At 39.6% G+C, this 17,335-nt stretch overlaps 1 protein-coding gene across 6 annotated transcripts; it reads left to right on the top strand.

Moving 5' to 3' along the window:
- The first annotated feature begins 65 nt into the window (after positions 1-65).
- PPP2R3C (protein phosphatase 2 regulatory subunit B''gamma) lies at positions 66-17,332 on the top strand. 6 transcript variants are annotated; one of them, XR_013957084.1, is made up of 14 exons: positions 66-224; positions 1,003-1,130; positions 2,410-2,514; positions 3,076-3,188; positions 4,002-4,099; positions 6,917-6,987; positions 7,692-7,824; positions 9,037-9,092; positions 9,166-9,241; positions 10,026-10,162; positions 11,986-12,123; positions 15,429-15,488; positions 16,135-16,386; positions 17,235-17,332. XR_013957084.1 is itself a non-coding variant. In XM_080619844.1 (13 exons), exons 1-13 carry the CDS (start codon positions 176-178, stop codon positions 16,321-16,323), a joined length of 1,353 nt encoding a protein of 450 aa, XP_080475970.1. In that variant the 5' UTR covers positions 66-175; the 3' UTR covers positions 16,324-16,563. The 6 variants fall into 6 exon arrangements, 3 of the variants coding, with proteins under 3 accessions (XP_080475970.1, XP_080475971.1, XP_080475972.1); XR_013957085.1 differs by having other exon boundaries at positions 17,238-17,287; XR_013957086.1 differs by lacking the exon at positions 17,235-17,332 and adding an exon at positions 13,393-13,513 and having other exon boundaries at positions 16,135-16,200.
- The last annotated feature ends 3 nt before the right edge of the window (positions 17,333-17,335 follow it).

The following is a 17,335-nucleotide window of genomic DNA, read 5'->3' as shown; positions in this document are numbered from 1 at the left end:
GCGCCATCAAGCCCGCCCCTCGGCTTGGAGCCAATCGCGCCTCACTGCGCTAGCTGCCACGTGATCTCTCGCGCTCCGTCAGGACGGATGGGATCGCTCCGCCATATTGGTTGTGGATACAGCGCTTTGAGCGTCAGGCGCGGGCCGGCCGGAGCGAGGCGGCTGCGGGGCGGGCATGGACTGGCAGCGGAGCTTGAGGAGCCGGCTGGCCGCCCGCTGCGGCCGTGAGTACCCCAGGGTGTCAGGGGGCGGGCGGGCGGGCGGGCAGGGAGAGAGAGAGGGAGGGAGAGAGGAAAGGAGGAGGCATGTGTGAGTGAGAGAGCGCGGTCGGCGGTGCCCGCAGTGAGGAGGGGTTGAGGGGCCAAGGCTGGCGGAGTGGTGGAGCGAGCGCAGATGTATGTGTCCGTGGTGCTTTAGCTCCCCGTGTGCAGGCTGTCGCGGGGGTCGGAAAAAGAAACCCCTTTATGTTAGGGATTAGTGACAGCAGGGGCGGCTGAGGAGCCGTGTGGAGGTCGGCGCTGTGAAGGTCAGCTAGGCTGTAGCGTGTACCCCTGTGACAGTGCGGCTGATGGCTCTTTATTCGTAACTTAGCCCTCAGAGAGCCTGTGCAGGTGTGCAATGATATCCCTGGTGTTACAGAGCGAAAGGTGGAGTTTATACTGCTGCTTTCTGTAAGCAGTATTGCACAGTGCTACCTCTGCAAGAGTACTGCTGCTTTGTCAGTCATAATTGTGTGCCTGCTACAGTCACCTACCCTACAGAGCATCGGGTAGCACTATGCCACTGCTGAAAGAGGTGCTCTGTAGGTAGTCAAATAGAATATATATGTGACACATTCACTGTATCTGCTATACAATTTACATAATAGGCCTGTGCACCATTCATTATTTGTGTTGCTTAACAGCATATCTGCGCCAGCATCAACATGAGCTCTTTATTTTCAAGCTCCTTGTTACATTAAAACTGTGGAGTACAACACAAATTCTTTTCTGTGTTTATCAGCCAAAAAAAGTGAACAAGAGCTAAAAGATGAAGAAATGGAATTGTTCACAAAATATTACATGGAATGGAAAGGAGAGAGAAAAAGTGGCAATACGTCATATGTGAATATACCACGATTTTACTACAGGGTAAGTGAGGCATCCAGATGAACTTCCAAAAGAGGCTGTTCAGCGTTATACGGAAAGTCATGCTTACTCAAAGAGACACTTCAGCTTCAGAAGCTTAAGTAGATTGAAATCTGAAATATTGTGAATGCTTCATCCCTGGCAGTGTTCAAGGCCAAGTTGGATGGAGCCTTGGGTGACATGGTTTAGTGTGAGGTGTGTCTGCGCATGGCAGGGGAGCTGGAACTTGATGATCTTAAGGTCCTTTCCAACCCTAACTATTCTATGACTCTGTGTGGATTGCTAAGCATAACTTTTTGTTTTATACAGGTATAGATCTCAGCAGTTTCAAATAATTACTGAGCATCTCATTAAAAGTTATAAAGTAGTTTGCTAATTGGGCAGTAAGCTTGGCTGCTTACAAAAGACTGGAAGTCCTCCTCCTTTTTCAGAGGAACTTCCTGCTTTAACTGAATTTTGACATACCAGCATGGTAAATACATATCTTCCTCATTCTGTTTAGGCACTATGGGGTGCTGTTTCATGAAAATAGTCAGTCATTGGTCTTGCAGACTAAAGTTATGTTTGTTGCCTGCATAATCCAGTAAAAATGCTTGGTCTGGCAACTTATGTGTGAGATGAATCGGATTGGGATGGGAGAATATGGGAGCACTAGTTCAACATCTTTATATTACTGGCACTTGTCAGCTTGACCCCTCAGCTGCTGTCTAACCTCAAGTGGTCCTGTATTCTTTAGGATTATGAGTTTCTGCCAACTAAGTTCTTAAGTACCTGTGTTTCAGCTGATGAATACATATGCAATCATCCAAGTTTTGTATCACCAGAACTTTCATACCAGGTGTTCTTCTGTCTGTTAGTTAAAACAAGTCTAATAGAGTAGATACTACTCTTGAGAGTCAAACATACAACAAAATAGAAGGTACTGCACTCTCCTGAGTAAAAACACAGTAATAAATGTCTTTTATGTATTAGCCCTCCTATCTTGCTAATGTGGGAAAGTGCTTATTGGGTGGGTTATCAGGTATGGTAGGTCTTTGTCTCTCAAGTTAAAGATGTCCTGCTTTAAATAAATAGTACTGAAATAATCTAAGACAGTATGCAAGTGATGTCCCTGTAGAAGAAGTAGGTGCTGTACAGCATTCTGGTAGATAGGTTGTTATTTTTTGTCAAGTAAAGAGCTTCATCGAAGTGTGTGAGGCAGGACTACCCAAGAGTACTTGCTAAATGTGTAGGTTTTAATGGTACCACTGGACAGAACACTAAAACACCACAATATTTCTAGCTGCCAGCTGAAGATGAAATCTTGCTTCAGAAATTAAGAGAAGAATCTAGAGCAGTCTTTCTGCAAAGAAAAAGCAGAGAGCTGTTGGATAATGAAGAGCTGCAGGTAAGAAAATATTTTCTGTATGTCTCAGAATGGCTTCTGATGAGACTTCTTTTTGCAGAGTTTTATTATCTCCTGTCTGCACAGAATCTTATGGTGTATTTGGGCACGTTGGCTGGTTGTGAAGTACTAGCTAAAGCTGAAGCGCTTAATATAGTCTTGGGCTGGTAATGTCAGTGTAAAACTTCCTTGTTATAATGTATATGAAGACTAAGTCAATGGCTTCTGGTTTTCCAGAACATTCCAACAATTTCGCTAGTGTGCTCAGAAGAAGAAATAAGTTCTGTTTACATATCACTGAGAGAGACTTCAAAGATGATTGCATTTACTGCAGTGCAAAAGCAAAAGGGATGTGAGTAAGAGAGAGTGTGTGTGTTTAACACCAGTTTAGAGCAGTGGAAATACCCCTTCCTTGCTTTTCTGGCAGAACTGATGATGTGTATTCATTAAGAGGTAACCTTGCAGCAAAACCACTTTTTTGCTGCGTTTCTTTGGTGCTCTATCTTAAGCACACTGACATCTCTAGAAAAATACCTTTTTAACCAAATATAAATGTCTTTTAAGAATCTGTGGTTTCTACTGGACAAACATCAGACATCACCGATGATTGGGGAAGAAGCAATGATTAACTATGAGAACTTTTTGAAAGTTGGTGAAAAAGCTGGACCTAAATGCAAGTAAGGCTTTCTTCTCTTGCATGTGCTTACTTTGGCGCAACCTAAGCGCTGCTGTAACTTGCAGTTGCTAAAGTAAATGGGAACAGTTTAATGGCAAGATAAAATCATGCCTGTGTAGTTATTGATGAACTAGTTGCTTTGCATCCTTGTAAAGGTGTATGGCCCTGCACCTCTGAGGGAACTTTTGATGGAGATGTCTGCAAAAGGGGTACTTCATCTTTTTAAAGGAATTCTTGCCAGCATGAGTTTTTTTGATGTTAGTGGCCAGTAAACAGCACACTTTGTATCTGAAGAGGGAATCATGTCCCCAGTGATACTGCCCAACCTTCCCTAATATCTACTAATGGAAAACATTCTGCTAGATGTTCTGTGTGCGGCATATTTTGAATGTTTCTTCTTTATGCTCCTGTTGGAGACTGCTGTTGTGCCTGTAGCTTTGTAATTGAGTTTTAGGCAGATTAGTTGTCACTACTGGCAATCCCTTCTATGTGCATATTGTTGTAGAAGAATGTAATCTACTAAATGTATTGTAGTAAAAAGAAAATAAATTGAATGAAAGCTCTCAAAACCCCCATATCACTGAAGTCTCATGAGCAGCAAAAGCAGCTTCTTTTTATAGTTTACCGTTGTTACTTGGTAGGATCCCCGTTGATGGTTGTAGTGTAGCAAATTAATCTTTTTGAATACACAGAACACATTCTGTATTGTTAAAATAGTATTTTAAAGTGTCTTAAGTTTTTGGATACTGTAACTGGATCTGTCAGTGCAGTGTAATTTGATGCATAGAAGCAGCTTTGTGTTTATGTTTTACAGGCAGTTCTTCACAGCTAAGATCTTTGCTAAATTACTTCATAATGATCCTTATGGGAGAATATCTATCATGCAGTTTTTCAATTATGTCATGCGAAAAGGTTAGTTGGTGCTTTTTCTGTCTTAATGAGAAGTTGTTTTATTTTCAAGACTAATTTAAGCTTTATTAATTACTTGCTGTTCTCTTCAACAGCAGTGAGATCTAGCATTTGATTGCTAATGCTGTTTTGCTGGAGGCTTGGGACTTTTCACTGTTTACTAGGAAATGGGAATTCACCCTGTTTCTAAAATCCACCTCTCAGCCAGAGATATCCTTGATCTGTTTGTTAAATACACTGTCATTATAATTTTCTTTATTCAGGCAGTACTGTGAAGAGCAAAAAACTAAAGTTACATGATGAGTATGGTCCTAACCACTGTGATCAAATTGTCCTGCAAATAGCTTTGTTTAATGTTTTTCCATCTATAGAGTAGTTTTACCTATTTTTTTCAAACCATGCATGTCACTATAGACTCATATTGTGACAAGTATTTTCACCTATATTTTTATTACAAATAACCACTTGGGCTGAAAAATGCAGGTTTATTTCTTTTTTAAAAAGAAAAAATAAAATAAGTCTGTATTAGATCTTATTTAAAAAAATGAGACTGGCAAGCAGGAAGGAAGACTGCCTCATTGCCCTATCCCCTGGCTACTGTGTTCTTAGGTCTGGTAGGGCCTTCAGGCGGGGAGAATGGCACCTTTCCCCAGAGCAGCTCAGCTTGTCTAACTCAAAATCTTGTGGTGCAAGAGATGAGAGATGTGTTGAGCAGGAAACCTGGTGAGTTGACATGCAGAGTATGCAAGAAAGGAGTAATAGGACCATTTGCAATAAACAGTAAACCCAAAAGCTGCAGGATAGGAGACTGGTGAAGAAGTCTATGAAAATTGTATGCATTTCAAAAAGGCCTGTTCAGATGCAAACAACTGAGATTCTTTCAGAGCTCTTAATTTGTTTCACCCAGAAGTTTTAAGTCTTGTGTATTTATGGTGATGCCTTTCTTCTAACACCACAACAAACAAGCAAAGAAGCACCACCCAATTCAGAGGCAGGAAGCCTTGTGGCATGTCCCATCTCAATCAGATTTCATTTGCAGACTCTGGCCAACATAAAGTCCCATTGCAGTGTTTGTTTGCAAGTCCCTCTTGGGTCAGTTGTATAAGGATCCTTGCTTTTTCTAGCTTACAGCATTGACATTGCATAATAAAGTTAGCCCTGTGGCATGTCTGTGCAGTAGTAGAGATAATTTCTATTGTCTGCTGTACAGTGTTCCTTATGAGGGCTAAAGACCAGGTCAGGTATTAGAGGAAGAAAAGATTTAAATTCCTGTAGAAACTTTCAGTTAATACTTGGGATTAGTGGATTGGACTGGAATTGGTTGATTTGAATTTGTGATTTCCATCTGTATTTACTGCTATGTGTCCTTCAGTGTGGCACTGAAAAGAGAGGGAAGTAACAGATGAAGAAGGAAATTACTCTGCAGCAGCTTAAGCTGATCCAAGCTGGGGCAATGCAGTCCCCGTTTCACCTGTTTTGATGAAGCTCATGGACTGGAGAGGTCAGCCTCCAAAACATGCTGCAGCAGGGAAGAGACCCTATCAACCTGAGCTTAAAACATCTTAAACAGCTGTGCCTTGGGTGTGTGATGGTATTCTCTAACCAGCTTAACTCATTAATGAACTTTGGGTTTGTTTTTTGTTTGTTTTGTTTTTTTTTTTTAATATGCTTGTTAAAGTTTTAGGAATAGCTAAATGAGAAGAATCATGTACTTGTGCTGAACATGCAGCATTCTGTCTTTCTCCTTCCTACCTCCAGCTGGAGGATTTTGTACAGTCCATGGATTACTGCCTTTCTTCCCCCTTCTTAACAGTCTGCACAGTCCTTTTGTGAAGGAATGAGAAAAATGGTAGCTAATAATTGAATAGTAATGAAGGATTTCTTCTGCCTCCAGTAAAGCTTCCCCTTCAGGAGGAAAGGGTCAAGGCTGTTGACATTTTCCAAATAAGTCAAGCTTAGTAAAAGTGTCTTGAATCGCTTCAGGGTACATCACTTACCTTTAAGCTTCAGCCAGCAGAGAAACAACCTCACTATATAACCTCTGTCATCTCTAAGTGATACTTAGTCCACCCTCACAAACACTTACCTTGAACAGATGAATGCTGGTATGAAGGACAGCTCGTATTTTGTAAAAGGAGCTTTTAAACGGTTTTTTCATAAAATGGAAATTAAGTTTAACGTGGAGTGTATGAATAGTTTTTATGAATAGTTTTTATGCCTATTCTTTACTCCATCTCTATTACTGCACTTTAACAATGGCCTCAAGCACATTGTCCTATAGTTTGTTTGATTAATGTGCCTTCTTATTGCAAAAGTAGATACTTGCGCTATTCTAATTCTCCTGTTGTAACTCGGAAGTGAGGGCAGGACCTTTGTCAGTAGCTGTAGTGCCTCGTGCTGCACGAGGGGCTGTACCAATTTCACAAGCACTCAGTATATGACATTGTACAGCTGTTTTTAATGCAGTGAAAATACACTACTTCATATATCTCTAGGTCAGCAAGAACAAATGAATCCATATGATTCCATGTACCAGATAAAATGTGTTTGCTCAGCCAGTTCTCACACCTAGTTATTATAAGGCAGCGTTGGCTACAGTGTACTATATATCACCAGTGACTCTTACTAAGAGACTGAAATGGCGTTTCTAATCAGGACTGGTACATACCATGGCTTCGTTTAAATCTCAGAAAAATGGAAACCAGAGTGGTACTTAACATCCAACAGTGCCCTCTGGCCTTTAGAATAACTTCAAACTTTGGTGATGCCTCAAAAGCCCCCTAGATTTCTTGCATTATAATTCCATTTTCTGTTTTACAGTGTGGCTTCATCAGACAAGAATAGGTCTCAGTTTATATGATGTGGCAGGACAGGGGTACCTCAGAGAATCAGTAAGTAAATTCTTGAGTAACTTAATGTCTGTCTGTACTGAATGACAGAGCATCAAAAAGGGTTGAATTTTCTTCCAGTCTTATGTCATAAAATCTTATATCATAATCTAGATTTGGGGTGAGCACACTTGTTTAGATAGATAGCAGTCTGTATTCTAGAGACTTGGTGGCTACAGTTCTGCTAGCCTTTTTATCATATGGGTAATTATTTGAAAAAGAGCTTGTAGCTACCAAGGTTTTATGGCATTAGCACTTTACTAGATTTAGTAAGATAGAGTAGAAATCACAAAAAGGGATGGCTAGAGTGAGCCTCAATGCACTATTCTGTTTTGATGGGAGTTGATATTACAAAGTAAATGAGTTTTAGTTACCACTAAAAAAGATCTATTGAAGAATATACAGCAATAGGATAATCCAGTTAGGGGTCATGCACTGGTATTTGAAAAAGGTACAGTTGAATGCATTTATATTTATGTATACATATCTCCTTTTAACATTCTGGGTTTTTTTGTGGACTGTTTCAGTCATGGCATCACATGTGCATGTATGTGACTTAGGCTTTTTTGCCTGCTTTTGTGTGCCTTTCTGTATCATTTCAGGATTGTATTTTTAACAAAACATACTTGAAAGCCAGGCTGGAGTATAGCAAACATGCAGTGATAGTAATGTTTAAAGCTTGTTTCTTTTTTTTCTTAATTCTGCAGGATTTAGAAAACTACATTCTGGAACTCATCCCTACTTTGCCACAGCTGGATGGTTTAGAAAAATCTTTTTACTCCTTCTATGTCTGCACAGCAGTTAGGAAGTTTTTCTTCTTTCTGGATCCTCTCAGAACAGGTAGGTCCATGTTTTCAGATGCTACATATGTGGGACTATTTTCACTTTTAAAATGTTTCCACTGAAGCTACTTGTGTTTTCAAAGTAGAATGTAGTTGTCTTTGTAGTTTGGTTTGGGTTTGTTGTTTTGATTTGGTTTTTTTGGGGTTTTTTTGTTTTCTTTTTTTTCTCAGCAATCTTGTGTTTGAAGATTAATCCCCATTGAAGACCATGAGTCTTTATGTAGATCCAGTAATCTACAGCTAATGAATTTCTATGATATAACCATCCGTTGTGATACTATAGAATTATGTCATAGAAACTGACAAATAAGATATTGTCTCATCAAAATGCATTATTATTGGTAGCTAATTTTAAGTGTTTAGCTTCAATAGAAACACAGCAACTAACAACAGAACGGCTTGACAGAACATCCACAGAGCTGCCAAAATGCTCAAGAATGCTTATTGTGCTGTGCTTCTCCTGTTACTAAATTTGTGTGCACCATGTAAACTCATTACAAAAGGTTTGCAGCTATGGCTGCTAATCCTTATTACAGCTGTAGCTCCCTTGGACTACAGCTTGCTTTTTCATAGGCCCTTGATTGAAGTCATAAACTGCATGTGTTTTCAAGCTCTAGCTGTGCCACTCGACAACGTCAGAGTTGTGTGGGCAGTAGACTCCAGTGGAGGTAATTACGAACACTTAGAGAGGGTGTGTATGAAGTTACAATGCCATTATTTTGCACAGCTGTTTCCACAGCATCTGTGCACCAGTCAAAGCTACACCAGCAGAAGTGCCTTCTGCCACCATAGCTTTGTGTCACATCTGCTGTTTCTGAACATGTAAAAAATATCACATCACCTGAGAGACTGTTATTCCAATAAATGTTTTAAGCATGATTTCTTTGCATTTTTTATTTTACTTTTTGAGTTGATGTTGAATCTAACTTTCTGCTTTTTAGGCTTCAGGAATATTCCTTCTAGCAATATCAAGCTAGTTTTATTCAGTCATTTTAAAAGCTGTTTTTATTTTGTCTCTTAAATTACAGCTTTATCCTTGATGTTAGAAGTTGATTTTGTTTAGTATTGCCTTTTTTAAAAAGGTAACTATTTTCCTGCTCAGGATACTTCTTTCATAAGGGGAACCACCTAAATGAGAACAATCAAATGGATTTATTGTCTGGGTGACTGTTAAAATGTGGTGTGTTTTTTTTTTTTTTTCTTGCTGCAGGGAAGATAAAGATACAGGATATTTTAGCTTGCAGCTTCCTAGATGACTTACTAGAGGTAAAGATCTCTCAGAATACACTATTGTATTTTAATTTAATCTTTCTAAGTTCTAACTTCATGTTTCACTTAGCTAAGGGATGAAGAACTTTCTAAAGAAAGTCAGGAGACAAACTGGTTTTCTGCTCCTTCTGCATTAAGAGTTTATGGTAGGTTTCTTTATTTGTGAACCCTTTTTTTTTTTCCCATGTCTTCTCTGCCCTGTATGATTTGGTCACATTCTTGGTGTTACTTTTCTTCTGGTTTTGTCTCTAAATCCTGATAACTTTTCTTTTCAACTCCTGTAGCCATCTTTTCAGTATATCTTCCTGACTTTTATGGTTTCAGTTCTCCACCATTGCTCTTTACCATGGTTTTACCCTCTGTCATTTTGTGCTTGTTGCACAAGGTACAAGGTTTCTCTGTAACCTTCTCTTTTGAGTGTTCTGTTCATGCTTTTGCATGCTCTTTTTTCATTTTTACAGTAGATCTGTTTAAAATAAACTGGTCTTGTCCTTTGTGAGTGCTCCATCCTTGGCGGTGTTCAAGGCCAGGTTGGATGAGGCCTTGGGTGATATGGTTTAGTGTGGGGTGTCCCTGCCCATGGCAGGGGGGTTGGAACTAGATGATCTCAAGGTCCTTTCCAACCCTAACTATTCTATGATTCTATGATTCAGCTCTTTTCGCTATACACACAGCCTTTACTTTTGAGCCATTACCTTAGATTTATTAGCAGCTTGTTATGGGATTCCCACTTTCTCTAACCCCATATTCTGTGTTCATTTATGATGCTCTGTGAATATTATTGTGGATCTAGCATATTCCCACTTAACTGCATTCAGTTTATGATGATTAAATAAATGTTTAAACAAGTGTTAAATTTTCTTCCTCTGCTGCAACAGTTCTTTGCTGACACAGGTATATTATGTATTGCCCTGTCTGTCTCCTCCCTAGGCCAGTACTTAAACCTCGATAAAGATCACAATGGCATGCTCAGCAAAGAAGAACTGTCCCGATATGGAACAGGAACTCTGACCAACATATTTTTGGATCGTGTCTTTCAGGAATGCTTAACTTATGATGGTGAAATGGTAATCACATATTTTCACTTTGTTCACAATATAAAAGCTTTGGGTTGAAGGGATGGGAAATGTCTCATAATCAGTATTTTTAAAATAAAAAGTAGCCAAAAGAGGTAAAGTAACTTCATTTATCAATTTGTACATAAATGACCACGCAGCAGATGAAGAAATGAATTTTCTTAACAGCAAGGTGGTTGCACCCCTTCTTAAAGAGAAGTTGCTTGTTTTGAAAAGCAGAGGTGATATGAAATCCAGACAGCCTAGGAAAAAGCTTCTTGTAGATTCAATAACATAAAGCACATTTTGAAAAAATGTATAAATGTAGCAACGCTTTTTCATTGGATGGAATCATAGAATAGTTAGGGTTGGAAAGGACCTTAAGATCATCAAGTTCCAAACCTCCTGCCATGGGCAGGGACAACTCACACTAAACCATGTCACCCAAGGCTCTGTCCAGCCCGGCCTTGAACACAGCCAGGGATGGAGCAGTCACAGCCTCCTTGGGCAACCCCGTTCCAGTGCCTCACCGATTCCTTAAAGAGAACCAAAAACAAGTAGCACACTTGAGACTACACCAAGTTAGCTAACCTGTCCACCTCTTCTTGGAGACAACAGTGGTTTTGTTGTGAGCTTTCTGTAGTTGTGAAAAATGGAAAGTCTAAATTAGAGTTAAAATGATATTTTGTAAGTTTTTCTTAATGTATTGTTAACTCTCATTGTCTGCATTCAGATGACTGAATTCTGAAAGTGATAAATTACAAATTCACTACGCAGTCCTTCTGCCACCTTAGCAGTTTTTTGTAGAATCACAGAATCTTCAAGGTCATGAAGGATCTTCCTAGTTGCCTTTTGCTGGACTTGTTGCAGTAGGTCCGCCTTTCTCTTGTATTGGAGAGACTAGAACAGGACCCAGCACTCAGATGTGGTCTACGCACTGCTGAGTAGAGGAGAAGGATCACCTTCCTCAGCTTGCCAGCAGAGCTCTTCCTCATGCAACTCAGAATGCTGTCAGCAGCCTTTGCTGCAAAGGCACGTTGCTGGTATGTGTTCGATTTTGTTGCCTGTCAGGACTCATAGGTCTGGCTGAGCAAAGCTGCTTTCTGACCAGTCAGCCCCCAGCATGTACTGGTGCGTGGAGTTACTCCTCCCCAAATGCAGGATTTTGCATTTCCTCTGTTGAACTCGATGAGGTTCCTGTCATCCCATTTTTCCAGCCTGTCAAGCTCCTGCTGAACAGCAGCACAACTCTCTGTTTTAAGATAGACAGGATTATTATATACATAGGACTGAAGGATTTCTATCCTTGTCACTACTATATCTTGATCAGGAAACTGAGAATCAGTCCTAATGAAAAAGTGTGATACATGTTTTTGATGTCTACTAATGCTTTTACCCCTTTTTTTGCCGAACTACCTACTCTGAGCTATAATGGATTTGGCCATATAGTATTGTTTGGTAGCGGTAGGCTTATTGCCACTGGATGTTTAATTTGTGGTGATGAAAACCTTTTATATGACTCTTCTTCACTAGTTGTGTATGTTCAGCACTTTAAAGATATATTAAATATTGTTTAAAATATAGCATGTTTAATTTTGATTTATGCTTAGAATCCCAATTTATTTCTAAAATGGCAGGATTTCCTATTGTTAGAAGTCATTAAAAACTAACTTTTCTGTTCACGTTGGTGGTAGCAGCCATTTTCTATTTCATGTTGTCTTTTTCAGAAAATAGACTGATCCCCTACAATGAAATAGCTGCCAATTATAGAGTTCCTGCTTGCAAAATCAATTTAGAAAGAAGACTGTAATAAACATGATTGTATCTACTTTTAGGACTATAAAACCTACCTGGACTTTGTGCTTGCATTAGAAAACAGAAAGGAGCCTGCAGCTCTGCAATATATTTTCAAACTGCTTGATATAGAGAACAAAGGATACCTGAATGTCTTTTCCCTTAATTATTTCTTTAGGGTAAGTCTCTTTATACGGGTAGGCCATTTTCTGTGTTTATAGTGTTACAGCCTGTGTGCTTCTGCATGCAGAACTGCAGGAAATCACTTTAAATTACTGGTAGCCACCAGGAGACCAGTAACTACTTCTAAGAAGATTTAAAATATTAAGAAAAGAAAATAAAAAATCCCAAACTTGGTAAGAACTCAAAAGGTATTTTCAACATTTCATCTGCAGTTGAAATGAACTGGTTTGATTTTGTTTAGCAAAAATGTTTTCTCTTGATTTTTTTTAAAGAACTTGAAATTGCCCTAAAATTGCCTAATGATTACCTATTAGAATCTCTTATGATGGTTCGCCCATGGTTTTAATTTCCACTGTAATCCTAAAATTCAGTAGAAATTAAAATAATGAAATGCAGTGATGGGCCTGTACAGCTGTGGGATTCTTCATTCAGTCTATTGATTGCAAAGAGCTTCTTGCATTTCTCACTTTCTGTATTGTTATCTGTTGCTTACAAATAAGTTAATTTTAATAGCAACTAAAAAAAAAAAAAAAACTAAAAACCGGCTTATTTTCAATCTGAGGCTTGCAAAGTCTTCCTCCAAATTGTGGTTTGTGTGAGTGGGGTTTTGATTTTTCTTCTGGCTTGTGGTGGTTTTGTGTCTGGGTTTGTTTTTTCTTTGGGGGGGGAGGAAAGGGGAGGAATATTGTTTTGCCTTTTATTGTAATAGATACCTGAGGTATCTTGGAAAAGGAAATGTTCTGCAGTAAAGTAGTATTTTTGTTGTAAATGATTTGGGCAAAGTTATGAGTGTGATGCTTTTTTCATCATGTACAAGATGCCTTCAGTGATATCTATTCAGACAGAGGGACAGGCACTTCAGTTTTCTTTATGTGGCTCTCTGTATTATAACTGTAAAAATAAACAATAGCATTGTAGTTAGCCATATGTGCAAAGTGTGACAAGCAAGGTACATGATTCAGCTCCTTAGGTAAAGCTTTCAGGCCTGTTCAAGGCATAATCTTATATCCACGTTGTTTCTATATTGTAGTAAGTCTCTAGTTGAACATGAACTTTGATAGTGACTACAGCCATACCATTCTGTAAAAATAAGATGACTTATCTCGAAGACCTGTAGACCTTTTCTAAAAAGGAAAGGCTTTTTTTAAAACAAACACCTCCCCTTAGAAACAACAACAAAAAAAACCCCTAAAGGACCCCCCCCACCCCATGCCCCCCAAAAATACCCCAAAACACACCACACACCCACCTCTATTTTCTTTTAGTGCCTTTGAACCATCAAATAATTTTGGGTAAAATGGACCTTTGGAGGTCACCTGCTCCCACAGCGTGCTCAGAGCAGGGCCAGCTTCGTGATTAGGTTGAGTTGATCTGAGCCTTGTGCAGGTGAGTTTTGAGTTTTGCCAAGGAGGGGGACTACAACCTCTTTGGGCAATGTGTTCCAGTGTCTGCATACCCTGAATGGGAAGACTTTTCTCCCCTCAGCCTTTCTGCCACCTCTAACTGGAATGCCCCTTGCCCTTTCACTGTGTGCCTCCAAGCAGAGTCTTGTTGTGTTGTTTCTAGCCAAGTGCTGGTAGTTGAAGATGGTAATAATATTCCTCCCACCACCCCAGCCTTCTGTTCTTCAGGTGAATTAATCCCCATCTCAATCCTTTCCTCTCAGCTGTGCTGTGCATTAGCTTCCAAAGCATGTCGGTAGCCCTCAAGTGGGCTCCAACTGGTTTGCCAAGGTCTTGTAAAACGGGAGCCCAAAATTGCGAAGCCGCATCTGAAGTACTGTGTCCAAATGCTGAGTCAGGAGGCATAGTCAGCTGCCTAAACCTGCAGCCCAGGATTTATCTGCCTTCATCGCTACAAAGTCACCGTGCAGATTCTTCGACAGTGCCAAGACCTCCAGCACCTTTTCTGTCAAGCTGCTTCTAGTCAGCTGGCTGCTAGAGCATACTGCTGCATGGAGATATCCTGCTGCAGGTGCAGGCAGGGTTATTGCATGTGGTTTTTGGACTTCATTATGAGCTTTGTTCAGCTGTTGTAGCTATGTTGTATGCTTGATGGACAGCTGTCAGGCTGGGATTTGGCAATACTAAGAATCCTAGAGAAATCAGGCGATGACTTGTCTTATCTCCAGGCTTTTACAGCTCACCGTTGCCATCACTCTCCACTTTTGTTCATATGGCATTAGGATGCAGGGAAGACCAGGGGCCATGTCAGCTGTCTCTGGTTTTAATAAAGGGTGTTAATTTACAGTTTTATATTTTACAAAACATGAATTTTAGTGTTGTCATAGTACATAAGGGATTCTAATACAAAAGCAAATTTAACAAGGTAATTCTGCATAAGCTACTGTGGCATAGCTATTTTTGTCTATGTGTCCAGTTACATACTTACTCTATTGGCTTTGTTATTGAAAAGATTCCTCAGCTGCAGCAGATGCTTGATCGTACTCCAAAGCGTGTCCTTCCTTTAATCTTTTGGAAATGGAGTATTCTAGGTTTTCCTTGAAATCAGAACAGTTGACTCTGTGAGTAACCACTTTTCTGTTAGCACAAGCAAGGATAGGTCTGCACCTACAGAGGCCACGCTGATACAGACAAGCCTGCACAGCCTGTGTTTGTGAGACAGTTTTGTTCATAGTTGTTACAGTTGTGCCCGCAGAGGTTTGGTAATGCAGCTGTTTAAATAGTACCACATGGAAGGAACTAATAGTAGGGAATACTATTCTGCTCAAAATGAGAAATGCCCAGTTACAGCATGAACTGGGAGAACTCATCCATGCGTGGACAAATGCTCAAAGATACAAACACGTAGTCTCCCTCACATTATTATTTGATCGACTTGAATACAGGTTCCATTTTCAAAGAAATGGAAAGTGTGAGTAGCTGCGCTGCTTTGCCTGTCTGCTGGTTGATCTTTCACCTTCTGTCTTTCCCTAGTGTGTGTTTCACACTTTGTCAGAAACACTCAAACCAGAAGGTTCAGTTTTCTTAAGTGTTAAGTCATAATGTTCAAATGTCTGCATATCCCCTTTGCAGAGTGCTCAAACACTGATCATAATGAAAGTTAGATTCTTATCATAGTGACTAAGAACCGTGAACCCACACATCATTTGTAATACCTTAATTCACCTCTGCCTCACATCTCACTTGTGGAAGAGAATTGATTGCAGGCTGTGGCATTGAATGCTCTGTCACAGGGCAATATGGCTTAAGATGCAGAAGCATTCAAAAGTTTCATACAGTGTCAGTATAATACTGCACTACCTATTTCTAACCTTTTTTTTTTTTTTTTTTTCCCCTAGGCTATTCAGGAGCAAATGAAAATCCATGGACAAGAGCCTGTTTCTTTTCAGGATGTTAAGGTTAGTTTTACTGAAAAGAGTACTTTGTCAAACACTTAAATAAGCATTTCATAATTTATTTATGTTACAGTGTCTAGGTTGTTGTGTATTTATTTGCAGACTAGTAGAGATGATATGACAAGTCCTGCTTGTAGGTTGGAAAATGTTTTTATATTGGCAGTTACTCTGTAAGAAATCTGGTGTGTAACTGTTTTAGTAGTTTCCTTACTAATAGATGAATTACCTGTTAAATACATGTTGCTGTGTCTTACACTTGGGTCAGGATCATCCCTTGGAGCTTGGAGCAGACTGGTGACTAAAAAAAACATGTCTTACAAAGCTCTTTATTATGGCTTATGTTACATTTAGCAGTTTTATTACTTTATAGAAGCTCTTACACTTTTCAACTTCGCTCATAAAAGCTGAGTTTTATGTTGCCATTTTGAGGCCAGAGCTTCCCCAGAAAAGCAAATTCTTTGAGAAGTGGGAGCTGAGCACACTGCTCCTATTATTGTGCTTTGTGTGGGACTTGACAGCTTTTATTTGTAAATTGGTGAGGGTGGCACTAGTTACCCTGAGATCACTCTGTATTATGGTATAAACTAACCATTATTCTGCTCATTAATGTGTGGGGTTTTTTTCCCCAATTTTGACTTTTCTTTCATAGGATGAAATCTTTGATATGGTAAAGCCTAAGGATCCTTACAAAATCTCCCTTCAGGACTTAATCAATAGCAGTCAAGGAGACACTGTTACCAGCATTCTAATTGATCTGAATGGATTCTGGACATACGAGAACAGAGAGGTCCTTGTGGCAAGTGATAATGACAACACTGCTGATGCTGATGATACATGAGTTTGAACAGGGGCAGACTGTGTCCATAGAGATACCTCAATCTGATGCACTAACTGTTGAAAGGTAGAAACATTCATTATCTGCATCAATGCCTCTTCCATTTTATTTCCCTCCCAATATAAAATGTGGTACATATGGGAATTGCAGGACTAATTCCTGAAACCAAAAATGCAACTGCTTAAGAGATAAGAATTGTGGGTTGTTTTTTTTTTTTATTTAATAAAAATTTTTGGACCTTTTGCCTGTGTACAAAGCCCTATTCTTATTTGAATACTGTATTGTAAATTTGAATGTAACCTCAAAGTAAAGATGTGATTCTTACTATCTTCAACACTGGCCTATATCCACTCCACAATCCCAAGCACCCCACTGCATGCTGTGTGGCTTCCTCTAACGATAGCACTGTTGAGCATTCTGTTGTAAAGGCAGAAGTCTTCAGTATGAGGTAAAGTTTAGGCCTCTTTCTTCCATATGTGTCCAGCTTTAAGTGTCTAAAAGAAAGGATAAGTAAATAACTATTGAACTGACTGAATGGTTGCTCAGTTCTCAAGAGGTTCATTAACAAAACTGCACTAGCTTTATATATAGTTAATCCAAGCACCTGTCTAAAGGCTTTCACCAATATAACCTCCTGTGCAAGTATGTTACGTAATTAAACTTAATTGTACAGCTGAGCTACACCAGTAGTTGAAGTAGTGAATTTAACAAAGATGTAGAAATGTTTCAACTTTCAGATAAAATTACAATAGTACAATAGGTTGAAATCCTGCCTTCTTTCATAGTGTGAGGTAGTGCTGAGCATACCTCACACTAGTGATGAACATGCTGAACATACATCAAGTATGTTACCAAGTACTACATGAGATTGTAAGGCAGGGGTGTGGGTACTTACTATGTTATTTGAATTTCAGCAGGATGTGCGACTCCGTGAAGATGAAAACACTGAACAGGCACATGCACCTGCATGCAGGCATGAAGTTGCAAAGACCGCAGAGTTTTCAAAGAAAACCCA

Source organism: Psittacula echo (assembly GCF_963264785.1).
Source record: "Psittacula echo genome assembly, chromosome: 5".
Lineage (NCBI taxonomy): Eukaryota > Metazoa > Chordata > Aves > Psittaciformes > Psittacidae > Psittacula > Psittacula echo.
This window is presented reverse-complemented; position numbering and strand designations above follow the sequence as displayed.